This window comes from Drosophila melanogaster, chromosome 3R (assembly GCF_000001215.4).
Source record: "Drosophila melanogaster chromosome 3R".
Lineage (NCBI taxonomy): Eukaryota > Metazoa > Arthropoda > Insecta > Diptera > Drosophilidae > Drosophila > Drosophila melanogaster.
In genome coordinates this window covers 26,006,127-26,030,099 of record NT_033777.3, presented here as the reverse complement: position 1 = coordinate 26,030,099, position 23,973 = coordinate 26,006,127, and the positions used below count along the sequence as shown (strand labels likewise).

Sequence of the window (23,973 nt, the reverse complement as noted above, 5' to 3'; positions counted from 1 at the left end):
GGCCCAAACCGAATCAGTTTGTCGCAGACAATTGGGCCCAATTCTGAGCACCACGTTCCCACGTCTTGGCCAGCATTTTACGGTTTAATTGCAGTTACAATGCGTCGCCAGGACCCACACTCCTTGGCTAGACAATTGAAAGGAATAAAACACACAAAGGGAGCCAAGAAAAGCAGCCTGAAAACTCAGTCTTTGCACAACGATTTCCTTGGTTTCCTTTCCCACGCACGCACAGCATAGCAATAAGATTTCGAGATCTTTACGGTGTTCGCAGGTAGCAGGTCCTCCAGCAAGGACCTTCTCCACACTGCTGCTGCTGCGGCTGCTGCGGGTATAAAAGCCGGTGCAGTCGAGGAATCCAGCATCATTCGAGCAGCATCCTGCAAGCAGTTCAGATCAGCTCAGCACATTTCTACAAATCTTCCAAAACAAAAAACACATTACAAAATGGCACCACAGAGCAACAACAGCACCACATTCGTCTCCAAGACCCAGCACTATTTGAAGGTGAAGAAGCCCCTTTTGGAGCGCCAGCGTCGGGCCCGCATGAACAAGTGTTTGGACACCTTGAAGACCTTGGTGGCCGAGTTCCAGGGCGATGATGCCATCCTGCGAATGGACAAGGCCGAGATGCTGGAGGCGGCACTCGTCTTCATGCGCAAACAGGTCGTCAAGCAGCAGGCGCCGGTCTCCCCACTTCCCATGGATAGCTTCAAGAATGGCTACATGAACGCCGTCAGCGAGATCTCCCGTGTGATGGCCTGCACTCCAGCCATGAGTGTGGATGTGGGCAAGACAGTGATGACCCATCTGGGCGTCGAGTTCCAGCGCATGCTGCAGGCCGATCAGGTCCAGACTTCTGTTACAACCTCCACCCCACGCCCACTCAGCCCCGCCTCCTCGGGATACCACAGCGATAACGAGGACTCTCAATCCGCCGCCAGCCCCAAGCCAGTCGAAGAAACCATGTGGCGCCCTTGGTAAATCACCATCACCATCATCATCGACATCGAATCCAGTCTTCCAGCTGAAGAATCTTCTTCAGCATCGACATTGAATCCTGTCTTCCACCAGCAACTTCTGCTGCAACGAATCATGTCTTCCAATTGAATCGTTAACAATGTGATAACAGCTTTACCTAGATCATAAGCACACCTCAAGCTTTATTAGTTTATTAAGGAATTTATTTTAAGAGAACAACACAACAGCTTTAATAGTTATAAAATACAAAACACACAAAAACCTTAATACTTTGGTCTATTTATTTACTTAAATTAACAAAAATCATAGGCCAAAATTCTAATTGGCTTTGTGATTTTCGGCTTGCAGATATCTCATTAATCTAATATGATTTATTTGTTACAAATCTTAAACAAGGAGAAAATATTGAATCAAATCCAAAAATATCATCATGATCATGGATGATCAAGACGAGTGTTGTAGATTTTGCTTAGATTTTAGATTAGTAAAATAAACTTTGCAGAACATTCAAGTAATTGTAATTCTGAAGAGACAATGTCAAGTGAAAGTAATCCCTCTCTGTGTAGATATAAGATTGTCAAGAATATTGTTCTGCTTCTTTGAAAAATAATTACCCTTGTTGAGCAATTCATTAGAATAATTCCACAGTTTTTGTGTAAAAGACACACATTAAGCAGTACCTCCCCCGCCTGATGATCGATCTAAACAAGATCCGTGCTTGACAACCCAGCTGCGACCTCCTCGACGAAGAGTTGAACTCCCCCGGGTCCAAGTAGGAGGTCCTCTGGCCATAAACCCAGTCAAACCCCTAGCCAAGCGACGCCCCCGAGGACCGGAGACAAAAAAAGACACAGACCTGTCTACGCCTCGATCAACAGCTTAACACTGTGGTGTTGCACGTGTTGCAAAGTGTTGTCGAATCTGCATACCCCTCGAGCCCCTGGACAGGGCTCACATATCGTTTTGGGACTTTTTTCTCTCGTGTTTGTCAGCCAGGGGAGGTTCCGGGCCCATCGAGTTAAACCGTCAATTACGACCGCTTTTGTGCCCTGCACGTGCGTGCTGAGTGATGGGCGGGGATCGAGGAACGGGACTCCTTGAGGCTTGGATCGATGATATCCTAAACCAACAATGACAATGGCCACGGCATTCCTGGAACTCGCCTCCCGCATATGCGACACACCAACGCACATACTAATTTGTAAACTAAAAAATAAAATCCAAAAATAAGAAGACATGTCTCGCTGCCTCGTGTCAAGTGCAATGTCTTTGTGTAACTCGATGATCCAAAGGACCCCACATGTGTGGTGCATCACCACACTGATTACTGTCTATGTTATTTTATCATTACAAAACCAAAGAAACCGCCACGTAGGTCCACCAGCTCATATTTAAATTTAAGTACGGGTCACAGATAGAATTCTAATGAAGACTTGGGTATATCTTCTTTGTTGAAAATGAAACAATATAATATGGAAACACATACTTTAAATTACAGCAATAAAGTAGTGTAATCGTTTTTAATTTATAAGGCAAGAATCTATCAGAGGAATAATTAAAAGTGCGACCAAATATAACTATATATTGATAATATATAGTTGGATTTCAAGCTAAATTTTTTCGAGGTCATCAAGTATTCGTATTATCTCAGTTTCTTAGAACCTATCTATCGATTCCTTGTTATTGTTATGCTTACGGTTGTGCACATGGCTCCGACTAAATCCCTATAGCTCAACTAGCCCGTCTGTTCAACTCAAGTGCAGAGATCATCTTTCGTTCTACGGAATTTTTCGCACGCCTCGTTTGATGTTCACGCTGCTGACCACGGAAAATGTAAACGGAAATACCGTAACAGATTCGGGCAGTTAGCACATCCTCCGGTCGGCGTGGGTGTGGAAGGTCCTGTCCGGTGTAACTGGACCTGCGGAAACCGTAGGAGGAGGGAAGGCCTCAATGATCGGTGGGCTTTTCCCGTCGACAATCAAACGCACATGTGTGAAATTTTCACGTTCGCAAGTTGATCACGTTGCCGCACTATCTGTAGTTATGGTAGATATGTACATGGGTTTTGGATGGATAGTTAGGTGGATGGATAGGTGGTTCGAGGGACGTGACGGGGCCGCAGTTTCGATCGTAACACCCTGCTGTGAGCGAAACGAGGTCGTCACGTGTACAAACACCATCATTCCCACCCCCCTTTGAACACTTGGTAGGGAGACAATGGACAGCCAGGGTCAGGTTGATTTTATTTTTATTTTATTTTTTTTTTCCTCTTTCTCCGCTTTTGTGTGCGTCGGGCTAATCCACAGTTTTGGAACCTTAAATGATCGAGCTGAGATAAGAAATCAGTGCACGTGTTCGGCCAAAGATTTCCCTGGAAGATAGAAAAGTGATGGAGAAAAAGAAGGCACCACAGTAGTCACCGAAAACCCAGAAAAAAACCACTGCAGGGGCAGCCAAAATTTAAGACCCCCAGCGGGGCTTTGGTTTCCCATCCAAATGGTTAACTATTTTTATTTGTTTTGCCCCTGCACGTGGGCACACAATAAAGTGCAGAATAAAAAAAAAAACTAACACAAAAAAAAAACCATCAGAAGGAAAACTGGGGGCAATGAGTCAACCGAAAAACTAAAGGACCAAAACACAATTAGATCGACACAATCCGTGCATAATAAGGCCGAATAATGCGGTAGCATGAGTCAACCAAAAACGATACGAGGAACTGGGAGAATCGTCCAGGGCCATAAAGGTCAGTTTCCTGGAAGTAATTCAATAATTTGGGACTGTTGATACAGCAAAGGATATTCAAAAGATTGAAGGCAACTCTTGTTGTGATAAAACACAGGGGATTTTATAGAAATATTCTGCCTCAATATTAAAAAGATACTTTGTAGCTACAAAAAGAGGAGGGACTTTATTGAAATGGCTTTAGCTCTTAATCCCGAAAATTGGTCCAGTTCTCTGCCAGCATATTGTCTTTTTAGAGGACAAAATGAAGCTGTACAAACTTGGAATTGAGACTTACATTTTATGAACCCATTCTATGTTGTTGAAATGAATAATAAATAATATCATATTTATGTTAATTTTTTGGTTTTTACCCAAAGGAGGAGGATTCAATTAACATAAAACACATTTTCTAACTTAAAATATTAACATAATTTCAGATATCCCCAAAATTATAACAATTATATTACTACAAATTATCTTACATTGGTGCTCTAATTTTCTTCGAAGTAAAGGATCCAATAGTATCCACCAATAAAACCAATTATCCCATCCTTTGACCCGCTCATCGATCCATTATAACAACCATCCAGCCAACAAAGCCAACCATATAATCATCATCACCTCCACAGCAGTTCAATAGATCTGAGATCCAGGACGATCTGTTAACGCCAGCCTACAACTTCTCACCGAGGAGTCCTGCTTAATTTGTCCCAACTCACACCGGGTTCCAAATATTTATGGTTAAGTCAGAGGACAATCCATTAAGTACGCCAAAGATATCCAGAGGGAGCCGAGACACAAAAAGCCGAAAGAAATCCTGGGAAACCTTGGCTTCAGCGCCTCACGCGCCATCAACGATCCACAAATAAAAAAAGAAGAAGGAGCCACACAAAAAAGATCAGGCGCTCGCTGTGCGTGTGCTCCTCCAACGATGTACTCGTGGTCCTGCTCCTCCTTCCCTCTTACATATTTTTTACCCATCATAATACGAATCGGTCCCCTGCTAATTGTGTGCCATCAGCAACAGAAATTAAAAGCAACTCCTTCGTCGACGATCCTTGTCCTCCAGCTCCTTTGCCATCTCGCTCCTTCGGGCAACGCCTCGCCTCCACATACAATTTGATAAATTTCAAATTACAGCGCATTAAATGCTCGCAGTTAAGGATTCCTGGTCCCTCGTCTGGGATCTGTGTGCCCCCTACTCCATCAAATTCTACGGATTGTTTGCCTATTGAGCTATTTTATCTTCTGGTTTCGGGCATTAATTGTTCGCCTCCGTTCGAGCGTTGAAAATTGAAAATATTCTCCCACGTTCTCGAGCTGCACACGTGTTCGAGAAATGGAAAACGGATTTCCCCCGCCCCCCGGCTCCATCATTGTCCGTCCCGCTCGCACTGCCTACATAATGAGATAAGTGCACATAAAAACCAAAAGTGATCGGCAGAAAAAGGGAAAAAAACGAATCTCCTTGTCAAAAAGGATCCTTTCGAACCGAAACTGTGGGAACTGGTAGAAAGTCTCGTTTCTCACGATCCTGCAGCAGGATAAAATTGCCCGCACCTTCAACAGGTGCGAGCGGAGCGACACTACATGCCGTCACACTCCGACGCACGCAGGTTAATGCCGATGCAGTCCCTTTTCGAAAAACACACCTGCCGTTTTTGTTGTTGCCTCGCCATGTATCCGCACTGTGTATAGGATTTTTCGGGACACGTATCCTTGTAGTTTCCCACACTCGGTGTTTTGTGACCTGCTCGGCTTCGGGTTTCTCCACGTCCTGGCGAGTATAAAAGGACCCTGGCTCGGAGGATCAGGCATCATTCGAGCTCAACGCTTCGTACAGTACACATCTCAGCTACACAGCAGCTAAACACAAAATTCCAAAACACATCATCATGTGCCAGAACAAGATCAACACCAACAACACCATGACCATCAAATCGAACAAGAAGCTGTCCTACAGCGTGAAGAAACTGCTGCAGAAGATCTTCAAGCAGCAACAGCGCGTCGAGGAGGAGCAGAACCTCAAGAACGCCCTCAAGGCCAACTCTTTGGAGTCTCTGGAATCCATGGAAAACAGCCGCAACGCCGATCTGGAATCCGCCTCCATCTGCGCCTCTCTGGAGTCCTGCGAGAACGAGGCCAACGAGCGTCTCTCCCAGTCCTGCGAAATTGAGGACTACGACTTCGAGCAACTGCCCACCGTTCCCGTTCACTTCGTCCGCACCGCTCACGGCACATTCTTCTGGACCGCCGTCTCCGATTTGCCAGCCGACAACGACCTCGTCGAGCCCCTCTACTGCAGCACCTCCAACGCCATCGCTATCCCCCAGGATCGTTGGGTTCAGGCCTAAAAAATATCAGCGTCCTGCAACCTGCATCCATCATCCGGCAACTATGTCTTCCATTGGATCTCCAGCTTTAATCAACGTCTTCCGTTAATTTTTGAAACCATTCCACAAAAATTAACACGCAAGCCGATCAACTCAACTGAAGAGCTTTACAAAAATTGTGATACATTTTACTTAACAAACACAAAAAAATCAAAATATATATACAATTTAAATGAAATCAACCACTGTTTTTTTTACTTTTAATCATTGATAAATCGTATGAAATGGGCCTTCTCTTAAATCACACATTTGGAAATTGGTAATCTTTACCAAAAATTGTGTTACATTTCACCCAAAAAAAAAATAATTGAATAGGAATCTAAATTCTTTGTTTCCCCCTTATTGTTCCAACAATTTTCCGTTTACAAATCAACACAGAAAATAAATGGGGAGCGAAGTCCTTTCTTAATTGGCATGACTCATTTGAAAAACGAGCGGACCCTAATCCGATTCGATCCTGAACCTTTTTTGGTCTTATTGTTGATCAATTTACCTGCCAGCAGGTAGTGCATATTGACGGTTGTTGTTTGGCCTGTTGATTTGGACCACAATGCCAACCAGTTATCGGGCAGGTAGAGAGGATCTGTTGATTGCCGATCAGATTGGTGGTAAGAACAGGCTCCAATTAGATGATCTGCTTATGGGAATGAATCAGGGTCGAGTCGAAAATGTGTTGCATACATTTGAGGTGATGTTCAATTAAAGGTAATTTATTGGGGCAGTAAACAACATTGGCGGACTGGGACAAGAATGAACAGTATTCCGTTAGGTTTGCATAATATCGTTCAGTTTGTTTATATTTATTAATATAACAAAATAAATATTTTATAAAATTTTGAAATCCCGCAAAAGAAAAACATTGTGTTTTCAATTTAAATCATTTATTTTATTTGGGTAGTGTATTTTTGATTATTCTTTCTCAACTAATCATAAATTAACATTTATAAATTATTTAAAGCTTAATATATGCTAAACAATAAAGAGAGCGCAACGAGATATTAAACTTAGGGAACTTTTGGAGTAGGAAAATAGCGCACTCGAATATATATTCACTGATTGATTGATCAACGTACTTTAGTTATATCACAGTTGAAATTAAACAATTAATTTACAAATTACCATTATCGGAACTAAAACTAAAAGTATTTCAAAACCATTCAGAAATCGATTAGACCTCAATTAACTTAGGTTGATATGATTTACTTTGGAAGACAACGGATCTTGTTGCAGAACGGTCAATAGCCATTTTTTTGGGTTGCGATTATAATATTAGGGATAAGATCCATATTGGGCACGCCCAATTACCAGGGCCTCCAGACGGGCTCAGAGGCGCCGGACTCCTGCGAGCTAACCGACGCCGTCTCGGATAACGCATTGCCATCGACGGATGTCACATCGATCAGTTCGTCCTTGCTGGTCAGGAAGGAGCTGTAACTAATGGCGGCAGCGGCGGCTGCCGGTCCATATCCTCCCAGCAGCGGGAAGGCTAGGCGGCCTGATGATTGCGGTATTTGCTGCTGCTGGTGTTGTTGCTGTTGCTGCTGCTGCTGGAGCAACTGCGTCTGCAGCTCAATTAGTCGCGTCGATAGGAATTTCATTATCTTGCGCCCAATCTCATCGGTTTGCTGTGTCTGCAGCAGGACCTGGGTAATCTGATCGGCAGCATGCACATAGCCGGAGCGAAAGGACTCCACGTGGGCGGTACTGGTTGAGGTGGGTGGGCTGCCAACACCAGCCACTACTCCCTGCAGCGAAAGACCACCCCGCTGCTTGAGTTTCCTCATGTGATCCACGGTCAACTCCAGGATATCCGCCTTCTCCAGCCGGGTGACGTGCTCGCCCTCCTGCTGCAGGCACTCCACCATCAGATCCTTGAGATCGTCCAGACACTTGTTGATCCTGGCTCGCCGTTTGCGCTCCAGCAGCGGCTTCATCACCTTGCGGTACTGATACGTCTTGGACATCTCCATGACCATGATCGATTGGGTTGTTTTATGTTGTGTATTTTAAGGATTGTTCTTTTGTATTTAGTCTCTCAACTGCACATTATCACTACTGATTTTGGTTGGTTTCATAGATTGGTTACTTTTTGACGAGTTTGTTGCGCGTGCGTTGCGCGTTCCACCGATTGCGGTGCGTTCGAGTGGCGGCACTTTTACGAAATGAGTGGCAAACTAGTTCCCAGCCCTACTTTTATATGACAGCCACGCTCTCCCGGCAAACGGGGATCAGGCTCTCCCGGCCACAAAGCTCCCGCATGATCACTCACACACGCTCCCAGGCACTCGGGCCCAAGATCGAGTTCCACTTCGGTTCTTTTCGGTCGCGGATCGGTAGCGGCGCTCGGCAGCGGCACAAAGAGAGGCTACTGTAGGCCATCGATGATGGGGGTTGTACCGTCTGCAGGGGGTACAGTGGGACCATCACCATGGAACTCTTTACCTTCTTAATTATGCTTATTATAAAAAATAAGAAATAATCCATTTTAGCAATGCGAATATAATATCAATATTTTTCATTTCCAATAGTGTTAAATTTGTGTTCTTTATATTTTGCTACAACTATTTTTTATATGACTCTCAAAAGTATGCAACATAATTGTTCAACCAAAAGGACGATTTAAAAATTTGCTAAATTTTAAGACCTGAAAGAAAGCAATTTCAAAAAATATTAATCACTTACAAAGTTAATAAAACTGCAATTATTTTCGTAAAATCTGCTTATTGAAAGTAATACTATTAGTCCAAAATTAGTATTATTAACCGAAACTAGTCGACTTCGAACCAAGGTGCATGCAATGGGAGCGAGCGAGAGCGTGCCCCGCCGCAGATACAAATGTATCTGTATCTGCAGCTTTGGTGCTCTGGCGCGCGTCGTCTTCAATTGATTGCATGGCCAGAGGGAAACTGAGCAGTCGGCAGTCGACAGTCGGCTTTCGGATTGGATCTCATTCTCGGCGACTGCGCGTGTCTCTCAGGCCGCTCCACCCCGCCCTCCATCCCCCCTCATCCATGTCATACTTATTGTCAATGATGACAGTGCTCGGCTCCCATTCGCTGTCGAAGTCCGCTGCTCCGTACCGCTCACACCAACAATGAGAATGAGACACGAGGGAGCCTACGAGGCAGTAGCCTATGTGATTGTGGGTCCCATGGCTCAGTGGATGGGGATGGGTGTTTGTGTGTGTGTGCGGTGTGCCTACTTTACGAGACCGTGGGAAACAGATTTGTCGTGTGTTTCCCACACGTTGGACGGATGGCTGGATTGTGATGCGATCCGATGGATTGCTGAAATGTTGTTGCTGTTGCTGCTGGTTGATTTCAAGCGGGTTGACTGTCAGCCGCCAATGGGGGGCAGTGGGCGAACTGGTGAGGGATGGCTGGGTGGAGGGGCAGCCTTAACTCGCGCAATTATGTCGCATGCTTGGCTGATGATGATGACTGCGACAACTGCACGTGGACAAAATGTGCGGTCTTTTTGGGAGTTTAAAGTAGATTTGAAACAATTTCAATAACAGCAACTATGTTAATTACCAATAAATATAGATCACCCCATTTCGGAAGAATGGAAAATATATATATTTTGATATTTTACTTATAACCGAATTCAAATGTAATCAGTTTTTTTTTTTAAGTTTTCAAATATTTCTCACAGTGCACAACCACCACTATGGCTGGGGCTGTGGGTTGACTTTTCGTTGAAGCGTATCGATTAAGTGTAACAGTTTCGCTATCTCGGCGCATTGGGGGTTCCAAAATGAAAGAAATAAAACTCTTTTTGCATAGTCCGATTACCAACCCTTCGGCATTTGTCGCCTTTCGTAATAAACTTTAACATCCGGTTGTCGTTCTAAGATTCGTTTTTCGCCCGTCCTCCACATATTTCTTTTAATTCGCTGATCTCAGGGCTACTGGTCAGCACTGAGTGTATAAAATGTTGCCTGTTTTTTATGCCCCTTTTTTCACAGCTGCTGTTGGGCCGACTTTATCACCATCGCAGCAATATGACACTTGTGGTTGGACGCCTCGGAGTTATTTTTTGTGGCCGTGCTTTTTGCCTGGCTAAGCATTTCCCATGATGCTGCAGAATCGCTCTGTTTGTTTGTCTTCTGGCCATGACTTCCGTTAGCCGTTTGGCTTGACTTGGCTTGCCTTTCTGCTGACTGGAGCCATAACAATTAAGACTCTCAAGGCATTTCGATGGTTCGCCTTTCAAGATGCCTCAACTTTCAACTCGACCGGCACACGTGGCGTATGAGTAATGCGAATATGCAAAATAATCACGCAGACACCGATGGACAGAAATAGAGAGACCGCAAAACCATTTTCGACTAACCTCAATGCACACTAATTGCTTGTCATATATGCCCGTCTGTTTGTCTGCCGATGTATATATAGTTTTGCACAAAACTTGTTGCCATCGCCAGTCGTGTGAACCAAAAGCTTAAAAGCCAAATAGTTGCTGATGGGTAAAGGCAGTCTTGACGGGTCATCGATTAGCGAATTGCCAATGCTCTTGAGAGATATAATAAATTACATTAAGTCCCCATTAAGATAACTAGTACTAGTCTGTAAATTAAAAAATTTTAAGTAAACATATGATATTTAATATTAATATTATAACAGCAGTTTCCTAGCATATCATGAAAGTCATATCTTCCTGAATCTATGTTCATATGTCCCAAAGACCCATATAAGAGAGAGTATGAATCGCCTAACGACTACCAGAGTCCGTTGCTGAAAGGCACAAGCCCAGGCACAAGCTGGCCTCTGTTGGAGCTGCAATCGCAATCGCAGTTGGAGTCGGTGCTGGCTTGGAAGTCGCGCTACGAGTTGGAGTCTCAGCCGGTGTCCGTGTTGCCAAGTCAGTCGCTTTCAATTTGGCAAACGTGCAGTTCAAAGCCTAGACGCTGATTGGGGGCAAAAGTGCGCGGGCTGGTGGGGTAAGGGAAGTGCTGGTGGTGTTTCAGCCAAGATTAATAGCGGCCAAAGGCAACAGAGTCAAGTCGCGTCGAGAGATCTCTGGTGCGCAAGCGTGCGGTGCACACGCGATTGGCACGAGTTTCGGGCACAAAATATATATATGAAGAAAATTAAAACCCGATTCGTAGCTGAGCTGGCCTAACTAGTTATGGCAGCTAACTCCGATTGTTGTGCAGTGTGGGAACCTGCGATCCGGCAAGGACTTGCTGCCTGAATGAGGTCACGGCCTCATTAGATCCCCCATACCGATGGCCATGCCCATTGCCATGGCATACCCATACTTATGCCATCCGATTCCCATCCCGTTTTCCGTTCCCAGTTCGGAGCGTGTGAACCACAACATGTCATAATCCCCTCGTTGCGACTAGTCCCTTTTAAAATGAACTTATCAGCGCCGGGCTCTGCGAGCCTGATTATAAATGACAACAAACAGGCCAACAAGTAGCAATAACAGCTGCTCAGCCGAAACAAAAATCACATCGAAAGGAAACAGAAATAACAGCGTCAGCAGCAGAAGCAACAACAATAATAGTGCCCCGAAAAAAGCCGAAAACCCAAGTGAAATTCTTATAAGCCCTTTCCCACACTCGAAGACATCGACATCGAACAACGGCGACGCCTGCGCCTTTTGCCTTTGCCATTGCCTTTGCCCTAACCATTGCCAGTTCCCCAGGACGGAAATGCGCAGCGTCTTAGTCCCACGCTCGCAGAAGGGAACAGGTGCTATTCGAGGCCCCTTCGACGACGGCTCTGTGGCGAGCCCTAACCCCTCCTCCTCCCACCGCATCGCCCGAAATCCCGAAGCCTGAAGACCGGACAACAACCCATGTACTACTGGGCTCCGGGCTCTGGGTACCGTGTGAATGTGAAAACAAAGTCAGTCGTGCATAAATGACGAACAGGCGATGCGCACAGTAGTTCTAGGCTAATAACAGGATTATGGATAACTAACATTTACAATTTGGTACCTCCAAAAAATAATTACATCTGATGTAAATATAAAACTTGCAAAAAGAACTACAATGTTTTTTTTTAACATAAATATATATATGCATATAATTAATCCTTTATTTTTTCGCAAATTAAATATTATAAATTGCATATTCCTTTATCAGGCTATAAATTACAATTCCATATATATTTGATAACAATTTTTCAAGCCCGCTTGAACCACTGTGCGGAAACGTGGTTTCATCTACCTGCAGCCAAAACTCATCAAGCGGCCCTTGTCGATTGTACGTGCATGGGAAAAGTACACACACAGAAGACTGGAGCTTGTGGATTCCTGTTGGAATTTATTTGGGAAATACGCGCACATAAAAAGGCCTTAACTCCTCCCCCGCCTCCTCCAGCGGGCTCACCTCTCACCCCGGCCTGGCTGTGGTTCAGTGTTCTGTGTGTGAGAGTGCACTCAAATTTCGTACGGTGCTTGGGTTATAGCCGCTCGTGAGATCAGCCGGCGTACGATTTCACTCTTGACTGGCCATCGGCAGCGCAGCAACTTCGCCTCATATATAAATATGAGCGACGCCGGCGCAGCAGCATCAGTAAACGACCAGCTCTTGCGAGGTGCGCACACGCAACGCTCGCTGTCCACGAAACAACATTACAGCAAGATTCAAGTAAAAGCTCCGCAAAGCACAGCAGCAACATGTATCTGGATACGAAAAACCTGACAGCCAGCAGCACTTCAGCGCTGACAGCGGCCACAGCATCGAACTCAAAGTCAACACGGCGCATGCGTAACGTGTGGAAACCGCTGAGTCGCCTACTGAAAGTGGGTGGCAAAGGTCGCACCGCACAGGCGACCTTGGCCCATCCCAACAACGTGGATCTCAACAACACACAGCAGCAGCAACAGCAGCAGCAGCAGGAGTTGCTCATTGAAGATGACACCAAGTCAACGCCAGAGGAGTCTATCCACAAGTACGGTCTGGAGCTGAGGCAATTGCCCGAGGAGGAGCAGGTGTCCCTCACCCAGCCGCCCAACACACCCACATTGATTAGCAGCGTGCATGTGGACAAGGTCAGCGCCCAGAGCTGCGGCAACTGCCAACACGGACGCAACTGCCAGCATCGACATCACAGCAGCAGCAACATCAACAGTAGCAGCAGCAGCAGCAATATGAACAGCAGCAGTGCAACACAGTTGCCCAGTAATCTCTGGGATCTGCAGTTGCCCCTCCAATACATCAGCACGGACAATGGCACCTTCTTCTGGGCCAACACCCAGGATCGGGTGGACGATGATCTTCTGCACGCCTTGCTTTGCCAGAGCTTCAGTCAGCTGCCCGGAACGCTCTGCTAGTTGTACTCCGCCCACAATCACCTCATCCCATCACTGAATAGATCTCATTCTCATGGGGGTCGTACCCCCCTTATTATTGTAATTTCATTTATTTATTTCCCTGCGCAATATTAACGTTGTTGATGTGATACTAATTTGCATGTAAAATAAAACATAAACAATCATTTTGTACAATACAGATGAAAAGAACATGAAAAGGATATGTTTTATTATTGATTGGGCTTGCGAGGAAGCAGCCTGATAATAAAATCCAGTGTATTTTAGTGTTTTATGGTTAATAGGGCTGTGAGTAGGATTCGTTGTTAATGCAATTAACAGGTTGGACCTTCCTTTGGTGTATTATCACCTTGAGAAGCAATTCAAACTATATAGATCCATCATCTTGAGGATGACTTAACAGACATAAAAAATTGATAATAGCACCTATTCTGCTTTATCACTCTTGGGGATCAGAAAGAAGAACCCGATCTCTTGAAGTACTGGCATAACGGAAGAACGAAGATCAGAGCAAAGGATAACGGAAGCAGTGTTATGAGTGGAACCTAATGAACCCTGACAGATGAGCGGTCTGCCCAGACGGGTTGGTAAACCGATCAAAGGAGATGAAAGGAGTGGTAGATGCCAAACTGGTATCATCTTGCGGTAACTGTCACATCGATGCTCCCAGACTATATGTAAAAGAATTAAGGTTGATTGCAGACAATATCCTGTGTTAATATCCCCAGTTAGGCGCTGACGTCAATGGGACCTGTAAGATGGATCTCTTCAGTGGAAGGAGGATTTTGTATGTGGGTATATCACAATAAGTCATTGATTAAATTTGGCTCATACTCTAGAGGTAACCACGATTGGGCAATAATAACAAAAAGCTATCAGGGGAACTGATAAGCTTGCCCCATTCAGGAAAGTTGGATCCGATAATTATCAACTCAACCACAAGACACGTTGCAAAAACGGACATAAAAAAGAGTTTTGGGACAGGAAACCCGAAAACCACAAGCGCGAAATTTGCGGTTAAGCTATAGTATATTTTTAAGGAAACATTAAAATTTGGATAAACGAAAGGAAAAAAGTTATAAGATCCACAAAGAATAAATAGCTATGCTGAGCAAATGAAAAAATTTGTCTAAGACTATTATTAAAATTTCTTAAACCTCTTCCTAATTACAAATTTGCAATGCTGACCATATCGAATTGTAGCAACTGAAATCCATTTCACTTTCTTCACCCCAATTAACCAGTCGTTTACGCATGTCTCATAAATTCGTAGGGTTGTATTTTCATCGAAGACAAAAGGATGACTTTGACGAACAAAAGATGGTCCTGTTCATTGTTCCGACTTTACGACCGATCCCGTCTAGCATTTCTCTTCGCGCAAAAGACGGAAGAGCTCAGCGGGTTGGGCGCCGGAGACCTGCAGGGCGCAGTTGAAGTTCTCCAGCAGGCAGGAGTTGGCCAACTCGGCACGATACTTTCCATTGGTAATGCACACCGGCTGGTAGATCATCGAGCAGGGCTTGAAGCATTCCTTGACCTCCAGCTTGAAGTTGCCCAACTTCTCGTGCAGATTCTCGACGAACTCGGAGCTGCACCAGGCGGCATCGGTGGCAGCATAGGCTATAGAATCATATAGATTTTAGAGATAGGAATCTTTACTATTTTATTTATATTTTACTCACCCTGCACGCTATTCCTTTCGCGGCGACAGTTGTGGGACAAAAGATTGCAGGTGCTAGCAAACTCCTTGAAGTTCTGGCCATCAGTTCCGCATACTGGCTTGTAGATACTGGGGCAAAAAGTTGGACAAGCGGTATCGTTGGTGGACACTGTATTTCCGTATACACATGCCACCAATGCAAGGCAGCAAAGGGTCAAAGTTTGGCTCATCATTTTGAAGTTGTTTTTTTACTTTCGTTTTTACTTTTTGGGTTTTTACAGACGAATGCGTTCTCTCTGTAGTAGCTATCGATTTCAATTGGTATGACTGTCTGAAGTTTCATTGATTTTTATATATTTTTATGACTCTCTCTAGCTACTAGTAGATAGTATATCAGTTATAGAGTGCTGATAAGAGCGGCTTCTTATCGGCGGACCAAAACAAAAACTCGTTTATGCGGTCTACGAAGTTCTACAAGATACTGGCACTGTTTCGAATAGGAACTGTGTTTATACCCTTAAAGAGGGTATACTTATTATGATTATATGTTGGTTAGATTGTTGCTTATATGTGAGATTTTACAGATTACATTTACACTAATAATTTATGCAGGCTATACGTATCACACCATATATTAAAATTGTATATATAATTAAATTTTGTTTTAAAAATACATTGTATATCAAGAGCAAAGAAATTTGTTTTTGTCTAAGAAAGGGTATCTAAAAGTGGGCTTTTAAATGTATGCTTACCTTCTCGAAGGCAAATTTTTGTTGTCTGCTGTCTGAGAGAAATCTATTTTCATAACAACATCATCAATATTTTCGTTACTATCTTGTTTATTACAGATATCGACGATTCTGTCTGAAAATTTTGATAATATCGGGGAAGAAATTTGTCTATGATGCTCTTATTGCTATGTGTTTGATATCATTGTTTACAGATGCTCAAGTTGAGGTAATGTTTTTCTTTCGGTAGATGACTTATGTTTTTTTTAGGAACTGCGTGGTACTTTTTTCAGCATTCTATCGGATGTTTTGATTGTGCACATAGTGGTGTTTTGATTATGTTATCTCATTCTAATAACTTCATTTCAAACATTGAATAATTATTTTCCGCTCATTATAAAATAGCTATCAAGACCCAAGTCCCAAAAAATTCACCATTCCCTTCACATCCAATAGTTGTGACAAATGATCTTGTTTCTTTCCACACATTTCGGTCTAATTCGGTTACAACATTCTGACCGCCCACATGGTTGCACAGTTCATCGAAACTGCCGATCTCCATGGGGCATAATGGTAATTGAGGCCTCTCGTCGCGCCACACAGAAGACGAGATGGGAAGGGGGAATCCCAATCCCCAGCGCTGGCCAAGGGAGCGTGGTGGCCGGGCCTAATCACCGTTTAATGGTGTTCACACACTTGTTGCTGACGGCGCCCTCCATAGACCTGGCCAAAACCAACAGGCCTGGCCAATCAATGACCGCTAAGCGAATGCTCGTCACGCACGCGAAGGCCGCTCCGCTGGTCATCGAGAATTGGGTACACACGCGTCCATTAAACCCATCGACGAAGACTACGAGCCACAACCCATTCCCATTCCCATTCCCATTCTCACTCCCATTTACAATCCCAGATCCGAAGCTAAACATAAAGAAGCACGGACAAGACAGCTCGGCACAGGATCAGGTTGACTCGGTGCACAGGTATGCAAATGAGCCACGGCCCATCTAGATAGCCATCGGAGTTTCGTCCCCCGGACTCATCGCTATCATCGCCCATCGGCATGAACAGTGTCATCAGCATTATCAACGGCATTCCATGATGGGTTCTTTCTTCCAATTTTCAATTCTTTCGTGCAGACAAGCCTCGCTTTGCATACGAAATTAATTATGTGCTGTCAAAGGCAATTTAACAAAAACTTATATTGCTACTTAATTTACGTCACGGCGCTACCAGAAACTCCTCACTTGAATGGGCATTCGTGTTTCAGCATTAATATAAGGAATAAATATTTCTGATTTTTACAAATACCATTTTTTAAGTAAAATTTTACTCATAATTAAATTTATGAAAAATAGTATTAAAGCTAAATCTGTTATAATTAAATTCCAGTTTAGAAAGAGTATTTAAAGTCTCGAATACTTTCGATTTGTTCTCGATCTTTCTGGTTATTCATGTTGGTCTCTTATTTGATTTTATCCAACTCCTTCGCTTGCTCCTCCTGTGCTGTCGACATCAATTTGCATTTTTAGTGTAGGAGAAATGCGTTTGAGATTGATAGAGAAGGACGGACAGAGTGTGTGAAAGAGTGGGCATCGTGTGAGGGACCTGCGTCGGATTGTGATTCCCTAGCCAATGTGATTATCTTTTGCGGCAACTGTTTTTATGCCCAATTTCAACGTCCGCCTCGAGACGCCTTGGCATGTGATTCGATGTCTTGAGGTGTTGACGTCTACATGTTGCATTTTAATTGTGGTTTTTGGTGTTTGCCTCTCGGTTCTGGAATCTTTCACCGGGTTCTTGGGGTTTTCCCCGCCTGCCGGCCTTTCTCCACTCCCTCACCGACTCATAAATAAGTTGTACGACAAGCGACAACCAGCCCGTTTGCCAGGAGCTGCCGTGAAGTTATGCGCACGACATCCATATTTGGACGCACACAGGTGGCGATGGTGGCCTTAGCCAAGGTGATAGCCATAACACTTGGCTCTTGGCCAACTTGGCTTGCGGCCATTTCGCCGAAGTGCGAGCACATCACACCTTCTGGCCACAATGGCCACAAGACAAGGCTGGCCACAAGGTTGTCCATTTTGGGACAGCGCTATCCGAGGAATTGACTATCTTGTGGAGCGTGGGCTGGTTTCTAGCAGGATGTGCCCGAGTCGCACTTTTCTTCAATGACCCAGTTAGATAGGCATTTTAATTGCGACGAAGTCAATTATAGCATTCCTTCTAAGATTCTAAAAGATCTGGAATTAAATAGAGATTCCTGGACAGCTTGTCCCGATCAAATAACCTACCCTACTCTTACAAAAAAACACGATAAGCAAATTTCTATAAAATCACTTAGAATACTGGTAATGATACTCATTTATAACAATTTTTACTCTTCCCATTCATTGTCTACTTTTTATTACCCAGCTTATATTAGTAAACAATAAACAGATACATCCAACACTCATTGTATATTTAATAATCAACTCTTACTGAGTAGTAAACTACCCCGAATTCATAATCAAGTAATTCGAGTGTTTTCTCTTGTTTATCATTCTCTGGAAATAACTCGAAGTATCTCTGCCAGCGGTGGTTCATATCTGGCACGTTGACTTCGGTAACAATATTTATGCTAGGACAACAAGCGATTCATTCATGTGGTATGCCAAGCGAATCATAACAATCTCAGAGAAGATAAATAAAGTGTTTCCTACTTGTTGTGTGTAACCCAAAACCCAAGCCCAATTATAAGATGAATGAATTTGATTTTGATATTTCTTGTTTTGTATTTTGTACGAGTGTTTTAAAGCTCTTTTTGTTTTATCACAATATCTTAATAACTAATGGAAGCGCTGGATCGCCGAGATTGTTGGGGGAGTTAAAGCCGCTGGTGCTATCACAATGTTTGTAGAGTTCTTAAAGCTTGAAGATCAAAGGTTGAGGCAATGGATTCTTAAGCCTGGGCCCAACGATCCTGGAATTGCATGGAGTAGCACATGGCGGGCTCAACGCTGGCGACTGGCTGAAGGTTGGTGGTCCAGAAGAAGGTGCCGGCGGTGGTGCGAGCGAAGCGAACTGGGACATAGACATCCTCCTCGTCCTCCTGCTCCTCGACAATCTCGAACTCCTGAGAGTGAGCCAATTGGGCCAGCTTCTCGTTGGCGGCGTTCTCATCGATCTCGGCATAGTAGGCCTCCTCAACCTGGGCGTTGCGCAGATTGTCGACGGATTCTAGCGATTCCAGAGATCCCTGAGGCTTCTGCTGCTGCTTCTGTTGCTTCTTGAAGAGCGTCTTCAGGACCTGCTTGATGCTGTAGCTGGTCTTCATCTTGTTGTTGGTGTTGGCGACGACAACGACTTGTTGGCACATTTTTGGTTGAAGTTATGTGGGTAGTTTTGTTTAGAGTGCGTGTTGCTTGAAAGGCTGACGATGTCAGAATGATTTCCCAACCGGCAAACGGACGGCTTTTATAGACGGCCCGGCTCGAAGTGCATTTCCTGTGCGCTCGAGCGACAGAGAGGGCGAGAACGGACCCCTGCCAGCGACACGCACCGCAGACAGGGAGGGGAATACAAACAGAGACAGAAACGGAGTACGCAGACCCTCGCCCTCAAAGAGCCGAGATAATCGGGGCGGAGAACCTGAAATACGACGCTCGCCAGGAGTCGGGGGAAGTTCCAGGAGCAGGTAAAGACGAGACGGGATGAGACGAGAGAAGAGTGCATCGGCAAAGGAAACAAACCCCTACAAAAACTGCAACTGTCCGACGAGTGTGGGAAACAATTTTTCGCTGGCCTCAAAATTTTCGGAAACGTATTCAAGTGCTGCGTGAAATCCCCAGAGGACATGAAAAAAATCACCAACACACTGGCAATCCAGGACACACCGATACGGGGCAGGTGTTCCTTGGTAAAATTTCTCACGACACCGAAGGAAGCCCAGGATCAACAAGGGGATCACATCATGGAAAAGGAGTTGCAAATTGTATTCCTAATGGGCAATCAACATAAAAGCAGGGATAGGGGACCGTTTCTGAGTTTCGAATCCCCAGGACCATTCCCACGCATTCCCACACATTGCTTCGTCCTGGCTCTGGTTTCGTGCATATGAAAGGGCATAAGGGATCTTGGGGTTGGATCTTCTATTTGTATAGGCATCTCGAATCACTTGTTATGGTGTTTTGATTTCCAACTTTCCCACAGGGCTCGATGAATCCATTTACCACTATTCACTAGCACCATCGAAACCACCACCAATAAAATACGGACTTGCCACTTGTCTTCAATTTGGAAACACTCCCCAGGGGTGAGCTGGGAATCTTATAGATATTTTAATTAATTCCCTTTCTTGCGGCCCAAGTGTGCTGAACGTGTGGAGCGATAGGGAGGGTTTCTTCAATATTGTTTCAAGGGAGAGGGATTACCCGATAAGGCGCAGGGAGAAAGTGTGTGCAAAGCGAGCTGAGGGCGAGATACGAACGCGTACTTAGAGATACGTTTTAATGACTTGTTGTTTGGCTAGGGGATCCCGTTTAATGGTTCGCTTTTTATCAGTGCCACTAATGGATCGCACAGATTGCACCCCCTGCCAAGAATAGTTGACTAGCTGTTTATGTGAAAAATCGAATGAAATGAGACTCAAGATCCAAGCTATAAAGTGGGAGTCTTTTGGGGGGATCCTATCCACTATCTGGGAGCCTCCTGTCAAGGGGCCATTGACAGCTTACACTTGGCGGAGGCCTGGAATGATGATGCATCTCTGCCTGCTGGTGGTGGTAATATGATATATGCACTCGAAATCTTTACAAAAAATAAAAGCCACAGACTCAGCTTCACATCCAGTTTGAGTTTGAGATAATGGGCAACGTGCCAAGTGCCCGACCGTGTATACACAACAAACAGTGCATAAAAGCAGGCGGAGGAGCCATTCACAAGGCGGTGGTTAGGGAGGAGCTGGGGGAACCACGAGGGGGTCTGAGGCTGCAGTAGGAGGTGTGCCGGGTCTTTTATGTGATCTCCAAGCGGAGTATGTGTCGGCATCCCAGCAGCCACAGAGCAGAGTCCACTGGCTTTGGCGGATGGCAAACTGGTTTGTGGCTTTTTGGATCTTTACATACACCACTAGAGATGCCAATGCCAGCATGCGTGCACTGTGAAAAATATTCAAATGAAATATGAAAAATATTCAAAAATGTTCAGTTATTTAAAGTGCAAGTCTGATTTGCACTGAACAAAAAGTTATCGCAGACCAACAATAGAAATTATAGTATAACAAACTTACTAATGGTTACAATGGTTACGGATTGCAGCGAATGATCTGAAGTGACAACCCATAACTCTTTTTATCGAGTGTAGAGACATGGACACACATACTTAACACGCGGCTATGACGAACAAATGTGTAAAGCATTAAAAAAGAGATCTGAAAAATACGAAAAAAATGAGAAAAGCTAAATAAAAAAAAAACACAAAAGCGTCGACCGCATCCTAAACAGCGGCAACCAGCGAATGAGGGCCAACGGGACGGACACGGAGACCCGGAGCGGCGGACTGAGCTCGGGCCCAAGCCCCAACCAATCTTTTCAAGTTGATCCCCATCAAGATATTATTTGACAGCAATGAAACGACTGGCACGAGTTTGTTTCCCACGGTCTGGCGTTGCCTTGGTGTGCGTTGTATCTGTGAGCTGTGGTGTATCTGTGGGTTTGCGGGGGGCTTTCAAGTGGGGCTTAAGCGGGGGGCTTTTTGAGAGGGGGCAGCCCCACCGACGACTGCTGACTTGGCTGGCTGCTTTTCGCGGCGCAATAAAGTTGAAAGCGCACTGTTGGATATAAATTAATTCAACAACACGCTATGGCCATACACACTGCTTGGTGTTGTTGCTCTGGGTCTCTGGTCTCCATCTCCGAGTTTTGCACGCTCTCGTGCCCCGCCCCTTACCGCTCCACCCCCTCGGGCGATCGCTCAACTCCGCGGGGGCACTGAAATTCGCGCGTGCGTATGCCATCGACAAAAAAAAAATGAAGCACAAAATTTAAAAAAAAGCAAGCAAGAGAAATAATAAACCGAGAGAAATGAGGTCTTCGCGATATATGTTTTTTTGTATGTGTAGCTGTATCTTTGGATGATTGGGTGTATAAAGGCCAGTTGGTCTTAAGCGACTTGACCATATGCGCTACACCCCAACGAGCATTGCAGAATCTGATGAAATTTGTGAAATAACTACCTTATTATTCCATATTATATTTTCGGAATGGGCAGCAGATTAGGTTTCTGCATTTCAAGCTATAGGGGCACACTCGATGAATTCTATTGGGGGCACGTGCTCGTCCACTGGGTTTCCTCTAATTGCTACAATTGGTATTAATGATTCGAGTTACGACAGTGATTCAGTTGTTAAGCTAGAAAAGTCTTTCAGTGGCGTTTAAAGGCATTTATAGCTACTACATGAAAATTGGAACTTCCGAATTACAATTGGAGCCCCTATACTATTTAGCTTTTAATTTAAGCTAGTTGAATGAATGGATTATATAAATGGATTATATTGTTATTACAAAATATTTCTTAATTTAACGTGTTATCTACAATTGTAGCTAAATTGTTTTTAAAAATCTTTAAATTTTTGAAATATTTTTTCCATATTTTTTATAGTATTGTTTCTTTAATAATCCAATATGAATTACTTCTTAATTGGTTGTTGCAAATATCATGCGACTAACTCACCCCAAAAATGCAACCACCACCCTCTGACGAACAGTTTGACACACTGCCGACCCATAAAATCCAATTAAGCATTTCCGGAGCATTCAGCTTTTTGACATCAACAGTTTAAGTGTCCCGGTCCAGCGGACAAAACGTTTCGGTTAGATAAGTTGTTAGCCGTTTGTGTCTTGGCCCGTTTATCACCGTTGCTGCTTTGTTTCGGCTAACTGTAGCTCATTTCGAATGCGTCGAGGGGCAATCTTAATTTGTCTTATTTGAGTTTGAATTTATATACACATAGTGATCGAGTAGCTGCCGTCTCGGAGCTTTTGTTATTCCTTATTTGTGTGCCAATGAGCCGGGCTCGTGTCATTTTCAATGAACGCCAGCGAGCGTCATCGTCGCCGGCACTTCTAATTAAATGTTGAGAAACCCGAGCTTAGGATCCGAGATGTGTCAGATGCCGGCGGATGGAGATCTAGCATCTCAAGCTGATGAATCACGACGATATAGCGTTAAAAATAAATACCGAATGTGCTAAATGTGTATACATACATATACATATATCGCGTATAGCCCACGAGCCATAACATTTATAGCGTGTGCTGGCAACAGCCATTACGATTGTAACCGACTTTCGCGCACACGTCGACTTCGATCGGTTCCCAGCCCGAAGTCGCTATGGTAATTGTCTACAAATAGAAGCGAGCGACGACCCAAGATCCCCAAGCGAACCCAAAACCCCCAACCGAACTGCAGCTGATCCCCAAACGATCCCCAACCGACAATCAAGAATAATCATGTAAACGAAAAGCGTAATGCTCGTCCCACGAAACCCACGACTACCACGATCCAATCAATGATCCATAAAGCGCTAACAAAAAAGCAAGAAACAGAAACACTGGCCCGTCTCGGGTTGGCCCGATGACGATTCCACAATTATCAGCGTGCCATAAGCTACTGCAAAAGGGTGAAGGCACATGGCAAGACTTGAGACCGAACCGAACCGAACCCAACCGCACCGAATTGAAGCCCAAAAGACCGGACCCCGACCATAGTCGACCATACAAATGAATTGAAATGCAAACATCTTGTTATGGATGGAAGGCATGTGCTCGCCTCGCATCGTATCTGGGATCCCAAGTCGCACAGACCTCTTAAAGGCGGCCCGTCCATCCGTCCGTCCGCTCAAGAAAGACGGTGGACGGAAAGACGAGGGACGAGGGATCGTACAAGACCCCAAGCATGCACAATCAGAAGAAGTCAGGCCAGCCGTCGTCATCGTCGTCGTCGTGGAAATCGGCTGCGAAACAGTTTCCCACGGTATAACAATCACAGCACATACATAAGGAGGGAGGGAGAGAGAGCGAGAAGGCGCAGCCCGCTCAAGTCATTTTATTGCCCTCACATATACAGGCAAAAGTATACAAAAAAACAGAAGCCACCACCACCACTACCACAACCAAGCACCACCAAGCCATCTGAAACCACCGCTGGCAACAGC

General features: G+C 44.6%; 6 protein-coding genes and 4 long non-coding RNA genes across 11 annotated transcripts; 6 read left to right on the top strand and 4 right to left on the bottom strand.

Annotated features, from left to right (window-relative positions):
* Window positions 1–364: 364 nt before the first annotated feature.
* On the top strand, window positions 365–1,246 carry E(spl)m5-HLH (Enhancer of split m5, helix-loop-helix). The gene has a single exon (NM_079787.3). It carries the CDS (start codon window positions 448–450, stop codon window positions 982–984), a length of 537 nt encoding a protein of 178 aa, NP_524511.1. The 5' UTR covers window positions 365–447; the 3' UTR covers window positions 985–1,246.
* Window positions 1,247–5,520: 4,274 nt separating this feature from the next.
* Window positions 5,521–6,279, top strand: E(spl)m4-BFM (Enhancer of split m4, Bearded family member). Its single transcript, NM_079786.3, has one exon. It carries the CDS (start codon window positions 5,607–5,609, stop codon window positions 6,063–6,065), a length of 459 nt encoding a protein of 152 aa, NP_524510.1. The 5' UTR covers window positions 5,521–5,606; the 3' UTR covers window positions 6,066–6,279.
* Window positions 6,280–6,972: 693 nt separating this feature from the next.
* On the bottom strand, window positions 6,973–8,277 carry E(spl)m3-HLH (Enhancer of split m3, helix-loop-helix). Its single transcript, NM_079785.4, has one exon. The coding sequence runs from the start codon at window positions 8,078–8,080 to the stop codon at window positions 7,406–7,408; it is 675 nt and encodes a 224-aa protein (NP_524509.2). The 5' UTR covers window positions 8,081–8,277; the 3' UTR covers window positions 6,973–7,405.
* A 746-nt stretch (window positions 8,278–9,023) lies between these two features.
* lncRNA:CR43644 (long non-coding RNA:CR43644) lies at window positions 9,024–9,621 on the top strand. The gene has a single exon (NR_074062.1). It is a non-coding gene; the product is annotated as a long non-coding RNA:CR43644 (long non-coding RNA).
* A 1,169-nt stretch (window positions 9,622–10,790) lies between these two features.
* On the top strand, window positions 10,791–12,073 carry lncRNA:CR43643 (long non-coding RNA:CR43643). The gene has a single exon (NR_074061.1). It is a non-coding gene; the product is annotated as a long non-coding RNA:CR43643 (long non-coding RNA).
* A 556-nt stretch (window positions 12,074–12,629) lies between these two features.
* On the top strand, window positions 12,630–13,586 carry E(spl)m2-BFM (Enhancer of split m2, Bearded family member). The gene has a single exon (NM_079784.3). The coding sequence runs from the start codon at window positions 12,738–12,740 to the stop codon at window positions 13,392–13,394; it is 657 nt and encodes a 218-aa protein (NP_524508.1). The 5' UTR covers window positions 12,630–12,737; the 3' UTR covers window positions 13,395–13,586.
* Window positions 13,587–13,612: 26 nt separating this feature from the next.
* lncRNA:CR45040 (long non-coding RNA:CR45040) lies at window positions 13,613–14,584 on the bottom strand. Its single transcript, NR_125264.1, has one exon. It is a non-coding gene; the product is annotated as a long non-coding RNA:CR45040 (long non-coding RNA).
* Kaz-m1 (Kazal-type protease inhibitor m1) lies at window positions 13,613–15,379 on the bottom strand. Of its 2 annotated transcripts, none has more exons than NM_001276051.2 (2): window positions 15,074–15,379; window positions 13,613–15,011 (listed from the first exon to the last, which is right to left on the bottom strand). In NM_001276051.2, the coding sequence occupies exons 1-2, from the start codon at window positions 15,282–15,284 to the stop codon at window positions 14,752–14,754; spliced, it is 471 nt and encodes a 156-aa protein (NP_001262980.1). In that variant the 5' UTR covers window positions 15,285–15,379; the 3' UTR covers window positions 13,613–14,751. The 2 variants fall into 2 exon arrangements, with proteins under 2 accessions (NP_001262980.1, NP_524507.1); NM_079783.4 differs by having other exon boundaries at window positions 14,648–15,011.
* A 3,152-nt stretch (window positions 15,380–18,531) lies between these two features.
* On the bottom strand, window positions 18,532–19,207 carry E(spl)malpha-BFM (Enhancer of split malpha, Bearded family member). The gene has a single exon (NM_079782.3). The coding sequence runs from the start codon at window positions 19,135–19,137 to the stop codon at window positions 18,721–18,723; it is 417 nt and encodes a 138-aa protein (NP_524506.1). The 5' UTR covers window positions 19,138–19,207; the 3' UTR covers window positions 18,532–18,720.
* Window positions 19,208–23,026: 3,819 nt separating this feature from the next.
* lncRNA:CR45039 (long non-coding RNA:CR45039) lies at window positions 23,027–23,598 on the top strand. The gene has a single exon (NR_125263.1). It is a non-coding gene; the product is annotated as a long non-coding RNA:CR45039 (long non-coding RNA).
* Window positions 23,599–23,973: the final 375 nt, after the last annotated feature.